This window comes from Mixophyes fleayi, chromosome 2 (assembly GCF_038048845.1).
Source record: "Mixophyes fleayi isolate aMixFle1 chromosome 2, aMixFle1.hap1, whole genome shotgun sequence".
In the NCBI taxonomy this organism is placed as follows: Eukaryota; Metazoa; Chordata; class Amphibia; order Anura; family Limnodynastidae; genus Mixophyes; species Mixophyes fleayi.
The window spans coordinates 160,209,227-160,233,906 of NC_134403.1; the positions used below are offsets into that span (position 1 = coordinate 160,209,227).

A 24,680-nucleotide genomic window follows, 5' to 3' on the forward strand; every position below is an offset into this window, starting at 1 on the left:
ACACAAATATAAATCCAAAATTCACTGAAGTAAACTTGACTGAAAAGATAATAGCTGTAATATGGAACAATATAATTGCCTAGCTTAGTCTGTGGTTATTCTGTTTTGAAAAATGCCTCAGATACATTTGTTTTAGTGGGAGCTATGGCAAACTTCTTGGAATTATTATAATAATATTATGGAGTACATTTAGATGTTAAGGTGACCCTGATCATTTTCTATAATGCATTGGTGGGGAAAGGGATTTGAAAACCCAATTGCAAAATATTTGGCTATTAGTGATGTCAGATAGTGACAAAGATAATATCTTCATGTATGTTACTGTAGTGTCCATTTAATGAAATTTCTTATAGACAGGTCTGATTGTTATAGGGAGAAAACCTATTCATCATTGGGAGATAACTAATTTCTTCCGTGAAGAAAGAGGTTTTTGGCTGGAGATAGGGATTATTCCTAACTATCAAGGAGGAGGAGGGGGGGCATCTTCTTCCCTTTCGGCTAACAGATTTGCAGGCTTCTCCAGCAGAAGCTTCCAGGGAAGCCCATTTAAGAAGGATTGTGGTGATAAACTTGTAGCTCTGTCACTATTATTTTATGAAAGAGAAAAAATTAACAAAAATAATGTTACTAACACAATTTAATAAAATGGTAATAAAGAAATCTATCATGTTTATTTTCTTTGTCGAAAACTATTAGTCGTGTATTACAAGAAGCAGTATAGTCATTCTTTGATATATAAAGGTATTAGAAGAAATTAGAATGACATGCTCTTTAAGAAAGGACACATAATTCCCCAATGACTTCTATTATACTTATGTTTATCAGTAGATTGCATTATCTCATTTATCTGAGATTAGGATATAAATACATTAGAGACTGTTCAAACAATGACAACTAAAATGGTGCATGGCCTACAGAACACAACTTACCTGGAAAGACTAAAAGATCTTAATATGTACAGTTTGGAGCAGAGAAAGGAAAGGGGGGACATGAGAGAAACTTTCAAATATATCAAGGCCTCTCAGATGACACAATAATGTCTATTTTAGCAATGGTTGATTCAATCTGGGGTTTTGGTTTAAGCCAATTATATGTAATGAAATTCACTTGTACCTCTTTGCCCTATGCTCATTTCTCTGCTTAGTTGGTATTTTGACTTATAACTATTGCACATGGTCTATACTTATTGATTTTTTTTTACGGCACTTTGTTTTTGTACAATCCTGTATGCCTTGTATTGTTTTCCCTGTACTGTTTTCCCATGCTCTATGTACAGCGCTGTGGAACTTTGTGGCGCCTCATAAATAAAAGATAATTATAATAATTATAATAATAATAGTCCATTTTCCTGCAGATAAAATGCACATTATTAATCTTTTGGGATGCTTATGCAGGCTGAGGATAGTGTATTTTAGAAGAGTTACCCATGCAGTCAGAGGACTCCCATGACTTTAAAATAAAACAATATAAAATACACCAAGTATTTATTTTGGATGGCAAAAATGGTAATTCAGCTACAAAAATTTGGATACACCAGGTGTCTGAATTGTGGCAAACTAAGCCTTGTGATTTACATATTTGTAGTGGACAAAATGGGACTTTCCAGGACAATTTGCACACATGAAAGCCCAAGTGTAATGGCAGCTTTTGATGAGCTCTCCTTCCACTTTTATGGCAATTGTTCAGGACCGGATTAACCCAGGGTCTAACTGGGCTACAGCCCAGGGGCCTCGGCATCCAGGGGGCCCTTGAAAGTGCTCAGCAGCACTATTGATCGGTGCGGGGGCGCCCCAGGCCCAATCAATGCTGCTGAGCCTGTCACTGTAGTCCTTCCCCGACGCTCGGTAATCTCCTTACAGAGAAGATCTTGTGAGAGTGAGGCTTAGTCTCACTCTCACGAGATCTGCTCAGAAAGGAGCTTACAGCACGCCGTGGAGGGTCTACAGTGACAGAAGCAGGTAAGCGCTTGGGAGGGGGGGGCAGCGGGCAGCTCACAGGGGGGCCTCAGAAGGGGCGGCTCACAGGGGGGCCTCACGTGGGAATGGAGGCCCCCTTAGCCCAAGGGCCTTTATTCCCTTAATCCGGCCCTGCAATTGTTACTAAGTTTAAAGCAGAGCTAGCTGGCTAACTGGGATCTCATGACAACAGCCAAGACAAACAATTTTTTTTTTTTTCATTTGAATACTAAATAATCTCTATATTTTTTATGATTCGGTTATTCCTGCATCGATGAAGCCAATGTTAATGTGCAAATTTAGCAAATTATGTTAACAAGACAAGGCATACAACCTTAGCTTTATTCCAAAACTTTTCTTTGGCTCAGGATTAGAGACTTAACCGCAATGCATATCTTACCTAACTGATGTCTAAACTATTTCTATGCCTCCTTTTATATTTCCACGTGGTTTGCCAAATACCTGTACCTTGTTTATTCCCTTCCCTGTCCTCCCTACGTTTCCCTTCCCGAGTTTGTACACTGAATCCTATACAGCTTGCTTCCATTTCATTGCATTATTTTCATCTTGTATTACTGCATATTGCATGGATTCTCACAAATTGTTCCCAGTTAACTCCTGATTTTTTTTACAATAAAGAATACTTAAAAACCATTGAAGGAAACGTTGAGAACATTCTTACTGGTAAATTTTGACAAGTACACTGGATGACCTTGTATTCTAACCTTGCATATTCTTATGTGATTATTGCCATGCTATGCATGTGTTTTCAATATTTTATATTTTATGACATGGACGTTTCTTTTGATTTTATATTCAACTGCAATCACATTACAGGAATAGGTAATTTGAGTAGTACTTTTTGTTCAACTTCTCTTATATGACTGAAACTTGGGTTTTGACATTGTCAGTGATTCAGAAAGTGTAATCCTATGGAACACAGTGAAAAAATGAATTGCAAAAAGTTATCCCCTACGATTTATATTACATGATGGGATTTGTTATATTATGAGTGAAAAATGTCTATTTAGCTAATTTATTATTTGCAAATTAGAATTATTGACAAAATACAGAAAATCATGTTTGCCACACATACATACATACAAGCGTTTTAGCTATCCATTGGTATTTCTATAGCAATTATATAGTTTGCGATTCTTTGTGAACAAGTTGGCTAGCTATTATCTTGTTTTGCTTAGCCGTGAAATAAGTGCGTTGAATATTACAAGGAAAAGTTATAATACACAAGTATATATAATATGTTATACAACATGTGATAACTCCAGAGGTAATTTTCTGAAAATAAAAGTTTAGCATGTATTTACCCTGAGTTGAACTTTGTTGTCGTTTAACTGTGATCCCTGAGGGTAGATGTTGGGATGTCACAGGATGTGCTGGTGTAAAGAAAATTATGAGTTGATTCTCAGCAAAAGTGTCATTTTATGGCTTTGTGTTACAAACAGCTTTGTGTTACAAGGTCAAACATTTTGAATAATTTACATATAATTAAAAAACAAACAACCAAATATAACTTAAAGTGGCCATGTTACCAGGTCCCACTGTTATTTTCATATTACTACGGTACCAAGTTTACTATGTAGTAAGCAAAAAGAAAATGTTCTCCCAGAACCCTGTTCAACCAAGAGAGAGCATTTTGTTCAGTGCACTCTGTCCTTTCTTACAGATAAGTTTCCCTCAGCCCAGCCTTAGTGCCTGACTCATTAAGGAAAGTAAGGCAAATAAAGGAGTAAATGTTCTCTGAGACAAACCATGTTACAATGCAAGGGGTGCAAATTAGTTTATTATTTTTCACATAAGTTAAATACTGGCTGTTTTTTCATGTAGCACACAAATACCTGATAGTATTATTTTTACACTGAAATTTAAAGTTGATCTAGGACATGCCCTTCCTTAAACTATAAATACGTCTCCAAATTTTAAATTTACCTCCCTCTCCAATTCAACATGGTTTTGCCCAGGTGCAAAGTTACTTTTCTTTGTATGCTTTGCTCTCCTTAATGACTCAGGCCCTTTGTGTACAGGAGGTTGACCTAGCAGCAGTCATAGTGCAGTCTGAAGCTCTACTCAGAAGGTGAGTTTGGCTGTCAGAGTAGAAACCTTTCCTGGACCAGCTTTCTCTACACCCCATGTGTCTTCTACTGTGCAGTCTGATGAAAGCTTAACAGGACTGTACATAAAAAGCCCTCCCAATTGAGAGAACTACATTAAATACAATAACATCACAGGATCTGCCAAACAAGAAAAAAGTCATTGTAGGGGGACAATTTAAAGTTTAACTCTCGCTTGTACATAGAGACAGTCATTTTGGGCAAATCAAGAGGCTGCTCCTATAAATTCACAAGGAACCAGCAACATCAATGAAACAACAGCTGTCAATTGAGTTGCACAGAGATGTCACTTCTTCCTAATAATTTTATAGGCTGCATTCTTAATGGTTGAACTTGCAAAATGATTCCTTTCACAGTGTGTAACCAAAAGTTGCATTATAAGTAAAATCTGTATAAATCTATTTAAAGAAGGATAAATATAGAACATCTCTAATACATTTTTTTCTATTTTAACATACGAACAATGAAAGAGATGCTGTATATTAACAACATATCAATATAGCTAGAAAGGATATATTTCACAAAGTAACCTCACATGTGATCACTATTAGGCAAAGAAGTCTCACTGTAAACACAATCATGAGACAAGTAGTATAGACCAACCTTACATTTCAAATAAACCAATTAAAAATCTCATGATAATTTTATCTCTATAAAATATGTTAAAAAACTGACTGATTTATTGTGTAACTGTATAACTGTTCTTTGCTTAATATTATACTATTCTGTTTTTTCTCAACTTAATCACTAAACTTTTACGACTCTTATATTACATATCTTGCACATATGTTATGGTGTCTCAAATCCCTGCTGCATTTCCAATTTGCCTCAATAAAAGAAACAATGTTTGGAAAAAAATATATGTATGTAAAACAATATAATGGAAAATAAAATGGATCTGGTCTAACAAAAAGCAGAAAGCATGGACCTATAATAGTACATAATGTAGCTGCCAATGAAAAGATTTTAGAAAAGTGTGTAGTAATGAGAGAACATGTTCTATATATTACCCGTTTTAGCCCTTGGAGGATCCAATGTAGGGAGAGATTCCTTTGTTGGTATGTCTGTAGATTCCCTTGGTGCACCATTATAATCTCTTACAAAGACTAAGAGCAAATATTAAAGTAACAAATGGAAGATTAGTTAAGTTTTAAGTTCATGCAAAATGATATAGTTCTCATCTAGCAAAAAGCACATATTAAGTTTAAAATAAATCCTATTCTAATCACCTACTAGATGAAGATATTTTTAAGGAAGATGTTTTTTTCAGAGGTAAGAAAAAACTATTGTAATCAGTCTGCCTGTATATAGTAAATTGACTGTACATAGTAAACAGTGTTTGTATAGGAAACAGGTCACACCCACAGGATGAGCTCTCTCAGTATATATAATGATGGTCACACACATTGTAATATCTGAAGTGGGATAGGGCTATTGGCCTGATACTGCCTGATAATAATCTGATTGAAATCAGTTGGATGATAATTGGATGTGTGGGTAAATGCAGTCAGAAGCTAACTGCAGATGACAGCTATTGACCCGTGTCATCTTCATCCTCCCAGTGACGTTGGAAGAGATCTAGCTGCTCACCACAATACGTGAACAGCTGGATTTCTTCCAATTGGAATCCTATCGCGTGTCACTGGCATTACAAAACACAAACAAGAAAGTCTGTAAGAGATAGTAATGTATACTACATGATGAAACAAAATAGTAAGATTTTGACAAAGAGCTATAATCACTAGTGCATGGATGTCTGCCATTTGGTCAGAACTTATTTCTCTTACCTGCATCTGGAAACAATATTTAACAGAAAAATGAACTACACTAATGCACTAGTAAATAAATCCAGTAGCTCAACAGGAGAATTGTATAAACAAGGAATTATTACCCAAAGGAGTAGACTGTCCATGGGAAACAGAAGGTTCAGTTGGTATATTAGTTACTTGAACATAGGGATGGGTTACTGCGGGTACAAAGTAAGACTCAGTTGGCACATTTAGTTGCAGGTATGCTGCAGTGGAATACTGTAGATACAGATAAATAAGTTGATGTCCTTCACCAATCCATGCAGATCAGACAAAACATTTACCATGCATGCATCTCATCTAACTCAATGCAGTGACACCAACTAAAGGATTATGCCTGCATCATCTAAGATATGACATAATTTTTTATATATATATATATATATATATATATATATATATATATATATATATATATATAATGTATTTTTTATTAAGATAATGACTTAGAAGTAATTAAAAGACACTGAAAACATATGAAGGAGATTGCAGGTGTCTAATCAGTTATATTAATAATAAATGTGTGCTTTCTATAGATATATGATCATGAAGCATTTGCTATACATAGAGAATATTGTATAACTAGCCTGTGTGTTTCCACAATACTGAAAATGGTTTGAAAATCAGACAGTTATGAGCCTATGGTTTCCTAAATCAATTAGAACATATCTGGATGGCTAAAATCAAACAATAAGCTTTGTTTGGGGTTTCCAATGCCAATAAAAATAAAAAATGATTAAAATAGAATCATAAAAATATAATTGATAATGATGTGTTTCTTTTTTTTTTTTAAATGGTTTTCTATATTTCAAACAAAAGGACATTGATAGAACAAAGTCAATTCAGCTTGGTTTGATTGTGGCTGCATTGGAATGCTATAATATTTTTGTTGTATAGAAGTGTTTGGTTACATTTACACAATGTGGTTGGAAATGTGTTATTTAATGGGTCCTAACGCATAATCCTCTGCTCATTTAGTACCAATATTTTTTTTTATAGTGTGTAAATTAAAACAATATAGTTTTGTAGGAAATGTTTTCTTACTAGATTTGCCAGACTGTCACAATTAAAGGACAATCCCACACTCAATAAACTTTGAGCAACTACCACCACAGCAAGAAAACAACCCCCAAACAAATTGAATGTTATTACAAACACTTCCAACTTAAACAATAGAAAACCTGTCATCTCTGTCCTACAAGCCTGTAGGACAGAGATGACAGGTTTTCTATTGTTTAAGTAGCTTATTGTTTAGTAGCTATTGTAGCTTAGTTTTCCGAGGTAACCATCTTCAATTACTATCGAGTAAGAAAGGCAGTGTGCCAACAACTGCCTCATAGAGATGCAGTTGCCTAGAGTATAGCAGTTCCATATATAGTTCCCTGGGACTGCTTGACTTTGGAACACAGAGAAGTCTACAGATAAATATGAATAGATGGTGAATATAGATTGTAAATGACAAGTGTTTCTATTAACATTACATTTGAAACATCTTTTGGATGGATTGATAATTGCTTTAGTAAAACATATTTAACTATTAACAAGAGGATGAAGAAAGTAACCGGATCTGGAAATGCAGTGATGATAAAATAATTGTAAAAATCTGTATGTTTCTAACTTTACCACGTCTATTGGGTTGTCCTACCGACAACAGTTTAATATATTTTATATACAAGCATTTGCTTATGCAATAAACATGTATACACTGTATGTAGTTATCACGTTTACTTTGAGTTTGTTCTTGGTTATAAAAAACAAAGAAACTGAAATTGGGATTTAGAAATAAAGACATAAGAAAATAAATTTCTACAATTGCTGATCACAATGGAATAGATGAATAGTATCCTAAAGAAATGCTACAATGCTAGGAATAAAAAGGGTGATTTCGACATGCAGCACAGTGAGATCATTGGTTGATGAATGATTTATAAATGAACAAAGAAGAGAAGTCAGGAAAGAACAAAGAGAATGCATTGTTGTGGGATGCAACAAAGTAATCTGAAGGAATGAGAAAGTTCAGCCATGGTTTCCTAGAAAGACAAGTTACTTGTTTAATGAACCATATAAACTGTGTGAAGGAGATGGTGGCAACAATCATGGAAATAATGTTACCCATGGTCGCTCTGACCCATTCTAGGGTACCAGCTGACGATTCTGGAGTGAAAGATTCCACAATAGGACGACTTGTTAATGCTACAGAAAATGCAAAATTGAATTTACAAAAACATTTAGAGGGCATTAAAAGATCAGACATTAACAACAACATATATATATATATATATATATATATATATATATATATATATATTAGCTTGCCTGTAAAAGTAAAGACACAAGCATTTACAGTCAGGAAAATCAAAATAACCATTTCCGAAAAGCATAGTATTTATTTAACAGCTTAATAGTAAACAAAGTCAGATATGTATGCTTTAGCTGTAGTTAAAACAGTGTAATCATTTCAATATATTAACAATATAATACAAAGCAATAAAGTATACAATGTTCCTTTAAGATGTTAAAAAAGGAAAAAATCCTACACGGACATGGAAATGTATTATTCATTATAACAAAGTGCAAATATGTTGGAGAAATATCAAATTAAATGCATGCTTCTGGTTCTAAAAAGGGGAAAAACATTACCTGCTTTGGGGTCTTCATCGACAGCTTTTCCTGGAGGTTTAGTGATTGGAGGGGACTCTGTGACTTTAGAAACTAAAATAAAGAAACAAATATCCATGCTAAAACTACAACACTTCCTGTTGGCGGTGCAATTCTTGGATGCTTATATATTCCTCTACAAAGGAGCAGGACGATCTCATAAATAATGATTATGTCAAGCTGTACATATAAGAGCTGAAAAGAAACAACTGTCATAAAAAGCAGAACAATCCAATGGGAACAATGTTTCCTCCATTCTGCCAATTTTGCTAGATTTGTGTATAACCTCCTAGAATAAAAAAGCCAACTGTTAGGACAGGGGCATGCAACTAATTAGCTGTAGTGAACAGGCTTCTGCAGAGTAAGGGCATCATGCATTTTTGTTAATACTGGACCAATAAGGCAACTATTACACACTACCCATTGTACCTGCTAATCGCCAAGGTAACTGTACTCAGAAGCAGATGCAGCTAATCACATGTATTAGTGCATCAGTCTAAGAGCAATTGCTTTCTTATTTACCAAATGTTAAAGTAAAGTAAAGGAAAGTGGAACAAAATGCCCTTTCATTGTACTAGCACTGATGACAGACAAATGGATTTTAGAAATAAAACAGGAATGCAAGCTATATAATTGTTATGTCTATTTCTATTAAAGCAATAAATGTAAAAGAAAAACATGTGAAAATAATGGAATGAGATGCTATTGGCATCACAAATAGGAAGGAAGTTGTGATAATGTGATAGAGTTTGTGCCATAAATAATTTTATTTGATGACTTCATATTATGTGTTCTGTATAGCAGACGTGTAGCAGGATCTGAGCTTGATAAATATTACACATACCATGAATTACTTAATACCCTATTGTGTCAATTTAAAAGTGTAACGCTGAGCAAGTGTAGAGATTGAGGGGTGCAGATGAGAGAATATTGGTATAGGGGTACGATTACACAATGCCTATAATTTCTCTAAAATTTACAGTGTATTTGGACTGTTGTCAAGGTTACTGTCTTAATATACACATATGTACAGCAGATGCTTAAAGATGCAAGCACACTTTATGTTTGGTATATTTTCAACTCCAAATTAAATAAATAAAAGTTGCCAGTACTGGTAAATTGTGTGACAGGTACTAACCAAATTATATATGACAGTTGCAGGCCTAATTTAATTAAAACCACAGAAGAATGACAAGCTAGGAATAATAAGGCCTCTAATGGCCATAACAGAGTACATGCTTCTCAGATTTAGTTATATATGAAAACATAACTTATTTCATGTTGGTAGATGTAATAATGGTTGCAATTGCAATATGTGTTTTTTAAAGTGATCACAACTGTTTCTTGTAGTGTGTAAGGTTTTAGAAGGCTGTAATGTCAGGATGACTAGGGACGCCCCTGCTTAAGAAGCCTGCTTTTTGCCCTTTAAACCAGAACTGTGCTTTATTTGGGAAACAATGGAATGATAGATTAGTTGAGATGACCAAATAAGCAGCTATTGTTTGACAAAATAATTGCAACGTGTAGGCTTTCAAAACAATAGGACTATAATAATAAGCATCCCTCAGGTTTGATGGCAGTCCATCTACTTCATGATTAGTAGGTTACATACTCATATTTTCTGTTACACAAAGGCTTTTTTTTCATTACTGACATTTTTCTCACAGTAACTGACTCAACAGACCCACAAGAAAAAACAGAGCGAGAGAGAATAAAGGATAATTCAAAATGTCACATTCACATATAATGCAGCAATTTGTTGGATAGAGAAATTGCTTTGTAAAGTTTATATCCCGAAGCAGCTATTTTCTTTATACTATCCTATACAGTAAAACTCTATAGAAATAATAGTTTTTCAACAAAAAATCCTATATACATAGAAAGAGCCTGCATCAAATAAACATACAAACAGCCACATAATAAGAAGCAAAACCAGTGGATGTCCAGTAAATTTCACACTCATTTTCAACGTTAGTTAAAAGTAATACAATTCACTTCAAAGTCCTAAATAAACTAACAAGTCCAGAAATGACCCTAAACACTAGATAAAAAAACACATGTTATATACAAATACAAAAAGTGACAATATAAAGTGTCCACAATAAAGTGCAAATTTGTGACCTATTCAGTCAAGCAGAGCTTGAATCGATAAGTCTCAAAAAGAAGAAAAACAAGTGTATATAGTGAAGATCTGTATTACAGTTGAAGGTTTCTCATATAGAACATGTGGTATCTTACTCACTGGTATGACTCAGAAACAGGCCTTTCACAGGTATCATGTGATGGAATTCCTTACCTATCTCAGCAGACCTTTGTGAGGATCAAAAATATCCAAGCCCAGCTCAACTACCTAATGTACACTTCTAAAATGCTAGTAAACACGAAACATTATCATATCGGCTTTAATGGGAATAAAAAGAGACACACACCTAAGTGGATTTTTTAAAATGCTTCATTTAAAAAAACTATTTGAATTCAATTTTATGATGCTATTTAGTTGGCATGTATATATCCGGCCCAGTCTACCTATTCAATTTATGTAGACGATCATATGCCAGAAATGTTTCAACCACTGAGGGGTGTCCTCTTTTTGGCCAATCCCTTCTTAGCTGACCTTTCTCTAACCTTTGCCCTGGAAAGCTTGAGCACTGAATCCCACTAGTTAAGTGCAATGCACTCCATCCATAGATGGTCTATGGAGCTCTTCTGTGAATCTATGCTGGACTTAGTCTGTCAGAGAGAAGGTCTGTAGCACAAGTGGCCCTTGGATTCAGGTAAAAAGGATATATACAAAGGGGTAAGGTTATGTTGAGAAGTGTTTATCGTTCTACAGCTTAACTGCTTGATAGAATCTGTTCACTAGAAGAAGTTGTGTTTAATCCGAACATATTTTATTGGGTGGGATCCAATTTCTGTTGACAACATTTTTTCTGTAGGAAAAGTCACATCTGGAAAAGTGTAATACTTCACACAAATATGGATTTACTTTATTTACTGATGATGCTTAGGAATGTCTGTTAAACAGAATTATATTTAAGCAAAAATACAGATCTTCCTTTTGAGGCATTTATACATTTGCTTATTTCGGGAAAACTCACAATCTCTTGTTACCACCAAACAATCTATTTGTGAACAATGATATAAGCACATCTGATGAAAGTTATCACAGATCGCTTGTATGACTGTTTTGATTTAATAACTGAGTTATTATTAAAATGAGGAGAGCCAGATAATACAAGAAAGTACCTAATCACGTTGCCAAGATTGTCACAGCTGTGGGGAGGCTGCATAGAAAATATCAGCAATGAAATGTGGCCATTTGGGAGATCCTCCAGCTCAGCGTTGTCATCGCACAGCGAGTGCTTAGTAAACAATTATCATCTTTCAATCCGGCCTATCACAACCCTGGTAACTTAATATCATAATTTCACATCACTTCCACGCCTGCTGTGTGACCTGCCTCCTAGATTTATTGGTTCTGTCAACTATTTGGATGCATATTTAATAAAGTCTCTTTCATGCAAGTCTGGTCAAATCTATATTTGAGGAATAAAAAGAGTTGCCTGTTGTTTTTTGCAATTTAATTAATTGGGTTTGTTCTTAAGAATTAGTATTTGTATTAAATAAAAAAAGACTATCAGGTGAAATTTGCACCTCTTTGATGTCTTCCAACATTCCAGGAAAAGCAATGATACATAATCATGGACCAAACCAGGTAAGCCTGTGGTCACTCATCACTGTGGCTCCCGTGGTCACTCATCACTGTGGCTCCCGTGGTCACTCATCACTGTGGCTCCTCTGTATAGGTTTACAGTTGAACAACTGAGTTTAATTAGAATCATTTAACTCTTTTTTCCATGAACAGTAAAACTTTATAAAAACTACTAGTGCTCGTTCTATTGTTTTGAAGCACAGACACTTGCTAGAAGACAGCAACAGAATTCATGTGAGTCATTGTCTGGCTACATCCCCATTTAGCTGAGGTGCCTGCTATGTCTTAAGTCTCCCTGTAGTAATTGTAACAATTATCTGCCTATTAAAGTCTCCCAAAATGAAAAATGTGAAAATCTAAAAGCAAAATATCTTTATGATTGGTGTCCTCTGAAACTGTACAGTTTCTGAAGTAAATAATGTGGTCTCAATTTGTAATAACAAATATGTAAGTAATTTTTTTGTTGTATAATAGTCTATTTATTTCTTGGTCCAACAAACTAGAAGCTCAGCCTGGCTGGGAATGGTGATTGACAGGAAATAGTAAAAATGAGGCAGGAAATCAAAGCACATAATATTTCTATGAGTTTTACTGTGTGTAGTGCTTTAGATACGGTTTACATTACATTTGTTGGGCAGAACAATCGCACAATGGTTAACATTGTTAACATTGCTGCCTCACAGTGCTGGGGTCATGGGTTTCGATTAGTGTCCTATCTATGTGGAGTTTATATGTTAACCCCATTGGTTTCCTCCAGGTGCTCCCTCAGTCATACTGGTAACTTAATTGGTTTCTGACATGGATCATAGGGTCTGTGTGTGTTTTATATATTACCTGTATATAGTTGGTTAAGAAGGAAGATACTTCACTGTAAGCTTTATGAAAGAAAACAAGGTTCATAGTCAATTAGTGGTTGAACATAACCAGTCTGTCATGTTCTGTCTAGTCCGGAAGTGCTATGTTCATTCAGTGTCCGATAGAATACAATTCTTGTAAATGTAATTATTTTGTACTAGCAGAATAATTTTTCACTTTAAAGAAGCCTGTGTAAGCACAACTCAAAGGTGAGAAATGTGTACAACACAAATTTCTACAGTATAGGATTAACAGTCTAAAAAATGTATGCCTGGTCCATCACATGCAAACAATACAAGCCATGCATCAGTAAATACTTTCTAATGCTGAACTATATAGTAAATATGTCAAATTTCCAATAACATCTTAAATTTTACCTAGAGACATATGCATGAAAATGAACTTGAGTTATGGACATTTATATTGGAAATAATACAGTAGAGTGATTTGCACATAACCAACAATTTAGGGCATGAATGTATCTAAATGTAGGGCGTTACCACAGTCGTCAGTTTCTATTGTATTCTCAACGATTGTCCACAGAAAGGACATAATTCTCACCAGTTGTCACCAGAGAATAGATACTCTCACTGGATTCACCCCAGATAGCAGGCTGTCCCAAGAGAGTAGCGCATTATATGTAGCTGTCTTAGAAACATTTTTATTACTATTCTTCTTAACATTTTTATATAACACCAGCATATTACATGGTGCTTTGTGAATGGGAACAGACACAGTATTGAAATGAGACTGGGTATCACAGACAGACAGAGAGGTAAGTGGACCCCGCCCGCAAGCTTACAATCTATAGGACAATAGGAGTTTGATACATGAGGTGCTACATATATTGTCCTGCCAAACTGCAAGGGTAAAAAGGGGCTATAAGGTACACTCATAAAGCAATGTAGGTTAAATGGTCAGAGGGTTGTTTGAGTATTAAAAGTACACATTTAAATTTTCTGAGAACTGTGTAGAAGGATGGTAATATAGTAGAATAGCCTAAGGGAGGTGTTGAGGAATTTGATAAGCTTGCCTGAAGAGGATGGTTTAAGAAAACACTTAGGTCTGGAGGCTAAAGGAAAGTCTTTTGCGAGTGAGGGAATATCACAGAGTGGGTGCAGCCTGAAAAATATACTGTAACCGGGATGTTGGTGCAGGTTTGTTGATCACCTTTTGTGTTAGTAGAAGTATTTCAAATTGGAATCAGTAAAAAAAAAAAAAAAAAAAAAAAAAAAGGGAAACCAATGTAAGGACTGTGAGTGGAGCAGCAATGAAATAATGATTTGCAAGGAAAATCAGTCTAGTCCATGCATGCAAAATAGATTTTAGGAGTAAGAGTCTGGTTTGGGGAAGACCAGTAAGTAGGGAATTGCAATAGTCAATTTGGGAGATGATGAGTGCATGAATTAAGTTTTTGCAGTGTCTTGTGTGAGATATGTGCATATTCTGGAAATGTTTCTTAGATGTATGTAACAGGATTTGGATGGACAGTTCTGAGTCAATGATACCACCTAGGCAGGGGTATGATTTATTGTCTTGTCATCAGGAATAGAGATATCAGGTAGATAATTTCTGTTGGCTGCTTGGATTACTATTAGCTCTGTTTTTGGAAGATTGAATATGAGATGGCGAGAGAACATCCAAGATGAAAGGCATTCAGTATTGTGTGTCAACACAGATGGTAATAGATCCAGAGAGGATAGATAAATTTGGGCATCATCCATATAGATGTGATACTGAAATCGAAAGGTGCATATTCATTTTCCTAATTACTTTAGAGACTAAAGTATTGTCACTGGTTTTCCCCAGAGCATATAGTATACTAACTTTCTGTCCCAATTCTCACAAGCTGTCCCCAGAGAGTAGCGTATCCTTACTTATTATTCTCGGAGAGCAAATTATTTCCCTTAATTTCTACCAGAGTATTTAGTATTATCATTGCTTGTCTAAATATAGCAAAGAGTTATCACATATACATTTCAGAGAGTAAAGTATTATCACTAGTTGTCCCCAAGGAACAGCGTCGGACTGGGTCATCGAGGAGATTCCCGGTGGGCCCCAACTGCCTTATCCCCGCCCCCTTTCTCTAGGGACCGGGATTAGAATGCGATCACCGGGGCCCCCACAGTGGAAGAAGTGGAAGAGTAGTTTCTGTTGCTCCGGAATGCAGAGGAGCTCCTGCTCATGCAGATATGCCTCACTGCTTCTACTGTGCTCTGATTGGCTGACACAGTCATTCAGGTAATCAGAGCACAGACACGCCTCCTACCCATATTGCCATGGAGGAAGCACAATGGGAAAAGGTAAGTGTATGGGAGTTTGTGTGCGAGAACGTGAGTCAGTATGTATGAGAAATGTATTAGCATGTGTCCGCGATTCGGAGAAATGTTTGTCTGTGAGTCGTAGAAATGTGAGTCCGCGAGTTGAAAAGGAAGGACGGAATGAAGGATGAATGGATTGGGTTTTTTTTTAATTAAATGAATAATGTTTACTTTTTTTCTTTAGGCAATAGTTAATTATATAGACGCCAATGTAGCTTGCTAGTGCTGTGCAGCTTCTACCACTTGAGACACTGTTTTCAAATCTTCTTCTGCCAGGCTGATGTGATGGCTTATTTACCAACTTCAGGTCGGCTGCAGGGGATTTGAAAAAAGCAGTTAAAGTGGAAGAAGAGACACAGCACCGAGGAGCTACAGTGGTGTCCACATAATTAGTGCCATGTCGACTCTATTGGCTGATCATGCCCCTCTGTCTGGTCACGCCCATCCTTCACAAACAATACTTTATGGACCCTTACAAATGCAATTCTCTGGTGGGCCCTACATGTCCCAGTCTAACACTGTCAAGGAATATAGTATTTTGACTGTTTGTCTCACCAATAAGCAGAGTAATACTAGTAATAATTCCCATAAGGAGCAGTAGAATATTAATACTAGTCATCCGAGCTTAGAATATTAACATTGGTTGTCCTGAAAGAGTGGTATATTTTTATTTGTCCCCAGAGATTAGAGTTATATCATCAGTTCTCCCTGAAAAAAACATTTTTTACAACTGGTTGCATGCAGAACATAGAGTTATAACATTACTGGCTCCCAGAAGATGAATGCTAATGCTGGTTCTCTCCATGTTTGCCAAAATATTACTAGTGGTTATATGATGGAATTGACTGCCCACATAATATAGAAAGTTACCATTCTTTATATCCAGATAGTAGTTTAATATTAATTATTGTACCAACATTGGTTGACACAGAGTGTACAATATTTCTTTCTTTCACCTTAAATAGTGGAGTAATCAGAGGTTGACAAAGGTTGTTCTCACAATGGAGCATCATTACCAGTAGTTGCCCCGAGAGGGTGGAATACTACAACTGGCTGTCACCAAACAGTAGTGTATTATCAGTGATTGTCTCCGGTGAGTAAAACCCCACAATCTAAACAAATTGTACCTGGCTTCGGTGTTGGTGTTCTTGTCGTGGTTCTCAAATGTGGCTTCTTTGTTTCTTTTTTCAGGACTAAACACAAAATCGTGAAAATGAGTACTGCCATCCACAACTTACAACCCACAAACTACAATACACAAAAAGGGACATCATGTAGTAATAGAAACTAAACTATACAAATGTAAGAGACACGGTTCATATGCATGAAAAAAGCAACTTATCAATACTGGGTTTATTTTTTTGTGAAAAACTACAAGACATTTATATAAAGCAGCCAATATTGAGAAACCTTGTAGTGTATATGCTATATTAACAGTTCCTGATTCTATGTAATTATTAAAATTCTTGGAAAAGTTGTTTATTCAATATAACAGTGTCAATAACAACTTCTTAAAAGATAGTGGTTGCTTGTATTCAGGTACTAAAAAACAGAAATTTTGTACACGTGATCTAATATAGTAGAAAGCAGTATTGGCATAGTAATATATTTGTTTTAGGGAATAGTTTATGGTTTGTAGGTCACACAATGGCATAATCTACTGATTTAATATAAAAAATGTCTTGTTGCAGCTTTTATGACCTGACAGGTTTGCAGTTCAGAGCTCACAGATTAAAGGTCATGTCTGAGAATCCGGTAAGTCACAGTGGGCCAGAAGAATGGAAATGCGCATTTGAAGGAAAATAACATAACATTAAATGTCATGCTTTAATTTGTGTTGGAAAAATAAATGTTGAGCTTTATTGTCCAGAGTTGAATGCCTCTTTTATTGTGCAGTCTTTCTGTTCAGGACAATCTAGTACAAGTTAGGCAGTAGAGGTAATTTAAGAAGCATAAATTGGTTGATCCACATTGCAAAATTCTTTTTACAAAACTCAATTTCAGCGGGTGAATATGACATTTGCATCACCCAATAGAGGAAGTTGAGCAGCATTCCTTACTTAGTATGGAGTAGGTACACTCTTGTACTTAGTTTTGCCCAGCAATGTATAACTGAGAGCTCATTTTGCAGACTGAGAACACTAAATTAAATAAACAGGTGGAGAGGGTGTATTTTAAGGGGCGCTCCTTGCTTTGCATAGTGGAGTGCAGCCATTTCCAATCCGCTCAAAGCTGGTGGAAATCAGGTCTCATCCTTTACTTTGAGTTTGATATATTTACATCTGTTATTTGAACTTAATCGGAGAACCACTTTTCTAGGCACAGCTTGGCTTTGTATAACTGACTACTTTGATGTTACAAAGAGATGTTCACCCATTTTGCTAGTAAGCTCTATTCCCCCAGATGTCAAAATGGCAAAGATTTGACACCAGGACCTCTGCCGTTTATGAGATATTCTTGCAGCAACTATATAACAGACAATTCTCATCAGAGATGGTAGAAGAATATTAAAACTCTGCTCTGAAACATTGCGGATGATTTTGACTGGTCAGTGCTCTTGTGACACAGCAGAATTTCCAAATTCTCATGCCACTAAAATCAGTGTTCATACTACCGGTGGGAGGATGAGCATCTTCTGAAAGATCCCTTTTCTGATATCAAGGAAAGGGGCTTAATTGTAAAATATGTCTATAGTACAGTTCCCATAAACCTTTGTGACCCTTACCAGGGTTTTTTTTTTCTCTTCATAATCAATGGCTGCGTATATCTTTGGAGTTTTTATAGAAATGGGTCATTTTAAGTTTAGTTGTTCTAAGAAACCTTTGCCCCATTTGCTAAAATTGTACTATATTGCATAATATATATATATATATATATATATATATATATATATATATATATATATATATATATATATACATACACTCTGTGTTGTAATTAGGTATAACATGCAGCTAAGTTTGTGATTTTATTTATATTCATTTTTAATTCCTTTTGTCTGCTCTGACCGGCAGAGTCACAGTCCAGTGATGTCTCTAAGTGGCTACAGATTGATTTCATTTGGGCTGCGCTCCTCTTGGCTGCAGAAGTGTAATCTCTCACAGGGCTAAAAAGAACAAACGACTGTGACATGTCTTAGGTTAAATAGGGTTGAACATTTGTAAGTGTACACATACAAAACAAAGCTTTACATATTTGGAAAACATTTTTTAAAGTTAGTTTATATACCAAAGCTTTTCAAATTTGCAAAGGTCAAGTTCTGCCTTAACTTTACAAACATGTTTGCTTTTAGTCACTTCTGTGGTGGCACCATAGATGAATCCTACACAGAAAGACATGCAAATGTTTGTATTATGACTTTAGACAGAATGTCCAACATTCAGAATTCTGGTCTGAAAGGTAATGTGCCATATAATCTTAGGTTACTGTTGGAAGTAGTTGTAGTAATCTAAACAGATTGTGATGACACAATATACTTTTGCTCTTTATAAAACAATATTCTGTTACCATCATAACACATTTTAAATAAGACCTTGAAAACCGGAACATTGTTGAGGACCTAGTTAATTTATCAGATTATGGCCCCCAAATTGGCAGAATTATACAAAATTTCCACGGAATAGGCATACGACTTTTCCAACCCACGTGACACATTTACTACACTTTATATAGCACTGAATGGATTAATCTGGTGATAGGTTTAGTGCAAAATGGTTAATTTGATGTATGTTAAGCACATTTATTTTGCTTGTCTTATTCATGATTGCATAATTGATTTGTAGTTTTTTAAAACATTAAAAACAATTGTGTATTGTAGCATCATCATTTGATTTTGAGCGTGTACGAAACTGGACCACTTGCTTATATTGTGTGTAAAATGGGATTATAATAAATAAAAGGCTCTGAAAAGAAAACCTGTGACCTCTTCATGAGGAAGCTGAATTGCGTACCAACGAAAATATATTGGGCATTGTGCTTGTGTGTCATACAGACCTATTTCCAACACGACTCATGTGCATAACTTTGGCATCTTAAAGCCTGAAACCGCCAAAGGCTAATGCTGTGGAAACAGCTGTGGAGTTCTTTGCAGACCGAAGTGTGCACATGAATTAAGTGGCACAATACAAATGTTCTACTCATAATTCATGTGGGGCCAGATTGCAGTCGGAGAGCAGGAGCAGGGACTAGAGGCAGAGGTATTATCTTTCCCGGTTGTCAATCCAATGGCCCAAGACCAGGAGTAAGGGCACGGAGTAATTAACAGTTCTCATGAATTGACTATCCACTTTCGCAAGTTACATTGAGACTGTTTTTAGCTCTGTGGTATTTTCAAGAAGTGTAGGAGATATATTTATTCAGTATTTGGTGAATTGTATTTGATTACATCATCATGAACATGACTATGGGATCTCTTTTTGGCCTTATGACAATAATAATAATAATAATAATAATATATCAGGCAGTTCTACATATGAAATAAATTAATTCTGTGTTCTGATGTGGAGCACTGCTGCTTGACTTGTGGTTCTTATTTTTAACTGCTTTATACATATATTTGTCCAGATCATGCAATAATAATATATTTTTTTTAAAATGTATTAGTGACATTTTTAAGACATTTAATAGATTACTTAAATTGTGTTATCTAAATAATTAGACAAAAATTACATATGTGATGTCTCCTTAGGAGCCCTTCCATCTATGTTGCTAGCGTGTAATTTATCTGCCCAGTTGAGAAATTACACAGTTTCAAGCTCAACATTGTGGACAGTGTTAGCTTAAGGTCTAATAGTTGTAGTAGGGATCAACATTTTTTTTGGGACTGTAATCATTATATATATGTAAGCTCTGCAGTTCCCTAGGGATGTACCTATAGAGTAATATAAGAGAATTGCATTTAAACATAAAACTGAACACTGACAGTCAGTCTTTAATAGTATAGCTTAATGGATTGAGCAACAATGGTCCACAAGGCTTGTCTGAAGTAGCAACAAACATATTTCTTTTCATTGTTTTGCAATGATGCTTAAATAAAGTGTCTCTTTCACAGTTACAATTGTTATCGTGCTGTTATTGTTGTGCACGCCTATGGTTAACATATTATACAAATACTGAATAAGATAAATACCTGGACTACGTGCAGTGGGAGGAGGCGCAGGTGTGGATTTAGTGACATTTTGAAATCCTGTGAGAAATAATTTTTTATCGTTAGTGTACTGTGCATGACATGTTAGGAAAGTATTATACTATGATTCATTAACATTGTTCAGAAAGCATAAATGTACTGTAACCAATAACTAATCAAATGCAACAGTCTAGAGCAAATCAGACAAATAAAAACAAAGGTATACATGGTTGCTATTGACTAGAGACCATCAGAGCTATTTGCACAAAGTTACTAAATAAGCCTTATTGTGTTACTAAAATGTCTAATAACATGTCCTTCTATATCACCACACAACAACATTTTTGATTAACCACTTTATGACTGGATGATTTCCCCCCTTTCATGACCAAGCCACTTTGGGATGAACCAGTTTCAAATGGAAACACTTTTTTATTTCTTAATTTACACAAAAGTGAATAAAATATTGTTTTTACTGTGGCTGATAGAGCTTTCTTAGCAAAATAGCAAACATATGTATTTTAGATGCCTTATGCAGGGAAAAAATGGGGAAAAAACATCCCTTTTCTTTCCTTCATTCTTGAGTTACAATTACAGAATTAGGGTCCCGGGACATAAGTATGTATTTTAGCTATGCTGCCTCTGCACAGGAGTACAAAGCATCCATGTACAAAGTAAGGTGGGATTGGTCACATAAAAGTCATACATAGTTACATAGGAGGATTTATCAAGCTTAGGTCCCCTCCCCACATGAAACTGTTTTTATTTTTAAGCAATTCCTAAAAGAAAACAATTATCTTTTTATGTGGAGGCCCTTTACATGGAGGAAAGGGCCTGATCTCTCTTGCCCATTATTACTACTGAATCTACTATAATCTGAAGCTCACTGCAGTGTTAAACTGCTTTGCGACCTAGATTATACTTGAGCTAAAAGTGTTAGAGGAGATTGGATCTGGATCTCGTCTGCACTGCCAAAGGATTCCTTACACCAAAGGTTAACCTGAAAATATTAGGTACATTTGTTTCATTTTCCAACATGTTTTGCCAAATATAAATTACTGCTAATTTATGGCTTCCGGATTTAAGGTTCATCTGTGGTTTGTTTAATTTTTCACCAATATTTTTATTGTACACACATTTTGCTCTTGTTATGATATATTTAATCATTTATGCATGGAGTCTGAACTATAGACATTACCTTGCTTAACCACATATACTGGAATGAGTGTCTTTGTGTCTTCTGAAGCATACTAAAACATAAATAAATTAAATCCAGAATTATGGTTGCGGTACAAAAAAAGTGAATTATAATCAGAATACATAAAGTAACATAAAAAAGTAGCTGTAATACAGGGATGAGCAAGATTATTCATTCATTCATTCATCATCATAATTCATCAGAATTGGGGAGGTTGAAATGGCCTAAAAACAATTGTTCAGATAAAGCTTGTTTTAACCATACTGAAAATGTCTTTAGTTTCTTACTTGTGTTTTATAATACCCCAGTTGAGCAGAAAAGGTCCCAAATGAGTGACAAAACCCCAAAGTGATCCACACTAAACCAAATTAGACAGATGCAATTACTTACATTGGCCCAAACAACTAGACCACATGGGGCTCAGTTAGTGTGGTCAGTAATTGACCACATGCACTAGAAGATAGTGGTAATTAGCTGATCGGATTTTCCGCAAACCTGTTTGGGATTGATGGTCGTTTTCATCACCAACACAGTGATTTGGGGATAAATTAGGTACAACACAATCAAACTTTGTGGTCAAAACTTTTCAGGTGGGGGGGATGGTGATATCTCTTGAAAGTTTGCTCATCTTTGATTGCTTCTAAGATCATTACTTGAATATTTGTATAGTTATTTATGGTATCTATCAAATTGTAGCAACCTTTTTGTTTTTACTACTTATTTAATTGTCTCTATTTCAAAGTTGACTTAAGAGCACTTCTGGACATGGAGGGCCTGACTCATTTAGGAAAGTAAATAAAAAAAAATGAGTAACTTTGCACCTTGGCAAAATCATGTTGCATTGGAGGGGGGAGGGGGGGGGTTTAAAATGTGATGGCAGATTTATAAGATTTATAGTTGGGTTAAGGCATGTTCTAGGTCAACTTAAAATTTCAGTGTACAAATAAAGCTATCACATGTTTGTGTGCTACATGAAAAAAACCAGCAATATTTATCTTATCTGCAAAATAATAAACTAATTTGCACCCCTTGCATTGTAACATGGTTTTATGCCAGGAGAAAACTTACTAATTTTTTTTGCCTTATTTTCCTTAATGAATCAGGCCCAGACTGTCAAATATTAAGGGATTAATTTATAGCGGCAAAATTGTTACCATGTAATAATAATGGGTAAGATTAATGTAATACTAGTAGATATAATACATAATTGAATACAGCAGAATAGTACTGTTGCACAAGATAAAACGATGCGATAACAAAGTTATATGTATCTCTCAGGATATTTGTTGGATATGATGCATACATGGAATTAGGATCATCAACATGACTAATCTAACCATGGAATTAAAGTTTCAACCCTAACCTGCTTTTAGCCTGACAGTTTCAACCCATATTTCTGTGTGATGTCTTGCTTCAAAAAGGCAATACGTTTAAGCAAGAAAAGCATCTTAGAAAATCCTGTTCCAATTAACTCAAATGCCTGCGTTGTTTTCTTTAATTTAACAAACAAACAGATATGATCACACATCTTTGTTTTGCAGACAAACTTGAAGCCAATATCGTGCAGATTTTTATTTTCCAAAAAAAGGTTTTCATTCCATCAGCCACAAATGAAAATAACATTCACCTCTAGGCCTTTGGTACACATAATGAGCAGGAGAGCACAGTTTATAGAAAAGATAGTTACACTGTAATTATACATAATCAACCAAGTGTAAATCCAATAATATAGCAGAAACTGAATCCACCCATCAGTCACTGAAAGGATTACCTTGCTATGTAGAATTGCCATAGGAGGAGACATGGTGCTTTCCAATTCTGCACTTAGTAACACAAGGAACATGAATGTAGGCTAGTCAGGTCTGGCCATCAGAGCAGTGTTATTTTGGTCAAATCATTTAATCCTTTTGTGCTTCACTTAGCTGTACTGTAATAAAGTAATTATAGAAGCAGCTCTCTTACTCTTAGAGGCTTTCATGTGGCCATATTTCTAATAGAAATCCTGAGACTTTGTATTTAATAGAAAAAGGTCCCTAATAATTACAAAAGCTGCAAACTGTACTCCCATATCAGTCTAGGGAAGTGGATTCCAAACTTTTTCAGTTCAAGGCACCCTTAGGGTCTCCAAAATTTTTTCAAGGCACCCCTAAGCCAAAATAATTACCAAGTAGTCCCCCGCCTTGCTTACCACTGGCACTGGCTGAGGCACCCCTGTGAGATCTTCAAGGTACCTCAGGGAGCCTAGCCGCACAGTTTGGGAACCACTGGTCTAGGGGATAAATGTATTAACTAGCAATTTCTGCAAGTTGCCAAAATCCGGCAATTTCCCCTGCAAAGTCGCCGGATATCATCAACTTGCAGAATCCTCTGGTTAATACATTTACCCCCAGGTGGACTGTACATGGGAAAGTATAAGGTATGACATTCAGTGACAATGTTTATAAAAGGACAAAGGAGTAAATTTTTCATTTGGAGTTAACTCTTTCTTCTGCTGACAAACGGTGTTTTTGCCAGAGTTAGTGCTTCTCACAATTCATCGATGGGTAGCCCCTGCCTGTGAAGAGTTTCTCTGGGTTCCTGCTGCCAACAGCTTCCCCATGCAAAACATGAGGAAGCTTATTTACTATGTACAGCGGTCATAAAAATACCTCAGCTGTCCTCCTATCACTATCGTCATCTCAGGATATTAAACAGAAAACTTGCTTTATTTATTTAAATAAAGCATTATTTCTATTCTCATTTGGTGGCAATATATTTAATGTTATATATTTTTTTTAACATTGTATTTATCTATTTTATTTTGTTTTTTTACTAATGGAACTGGAAGCCTAGTTAGACTATGCATGTGTAAACTGGCAAAGTCAGGTCATGCATGTGCAGGGGGCATCCAGAACTGGATGTCAAAGTAGGAAGAGTACA

The 24,680-nt window shown here is 35.5% G+C and overlaps 1 protein-coding gene across 30 annotated transcripts in view; it reads right to left on the reverse strand.

Annotated features, from left to right (window-relative positions):
- Window positions 1–24,680, reverse strand: part of ABI3BP (ABI family member 3 binding protein) — a 310,231-nt gene that overhangs the window by 145,833 nt on the left and 139,718 nt on the right. For 26 of the 30 annotated variants that reach the window (XM_075194852.1, XM_075194849.1, XM_075194847.1 and 23 more), the window contains exons 7-14: window positions 21,762–21,813; window positions 20,567–20,623; window positions 16,566–16,631; window positions 8,533–8,604; window positions 8,005–8,085; window positions 5,976–6,050; window positions 5,095–5,190; window positions 3,281–3,349 (exon numbers count right to left, since the gene is read on the reverse strand). In XM_075194852.1, coding sequence (XP_075050953.1) covers window positions 3,281–3,349; window positions 5,095–5,190; window positions 5,976–6,050; window positions 8,005–8,085; window positions 8,533–8,604; window positions 16,566–16,631; window positions 20,567–20,623; window positions 21,762–21,813 — 568 coding nt within the window. The remainder of the gene's footprint in view (window positions 1–3,280; window positions 3,350–5,094; window positions 5,191–5,975; window positions 6,051–8,004; window positions 8,086–8,532; window positions 8,605–16,565; window positions 16,632–20,566; window positions 20,624–21,761; window positions 21,814–24,680) is intronic. The other 4 variants (XM_075194860.1, XM_075194850.1, XM_075194867.1 and 1 more) reach the window with 4 other exon arrangements.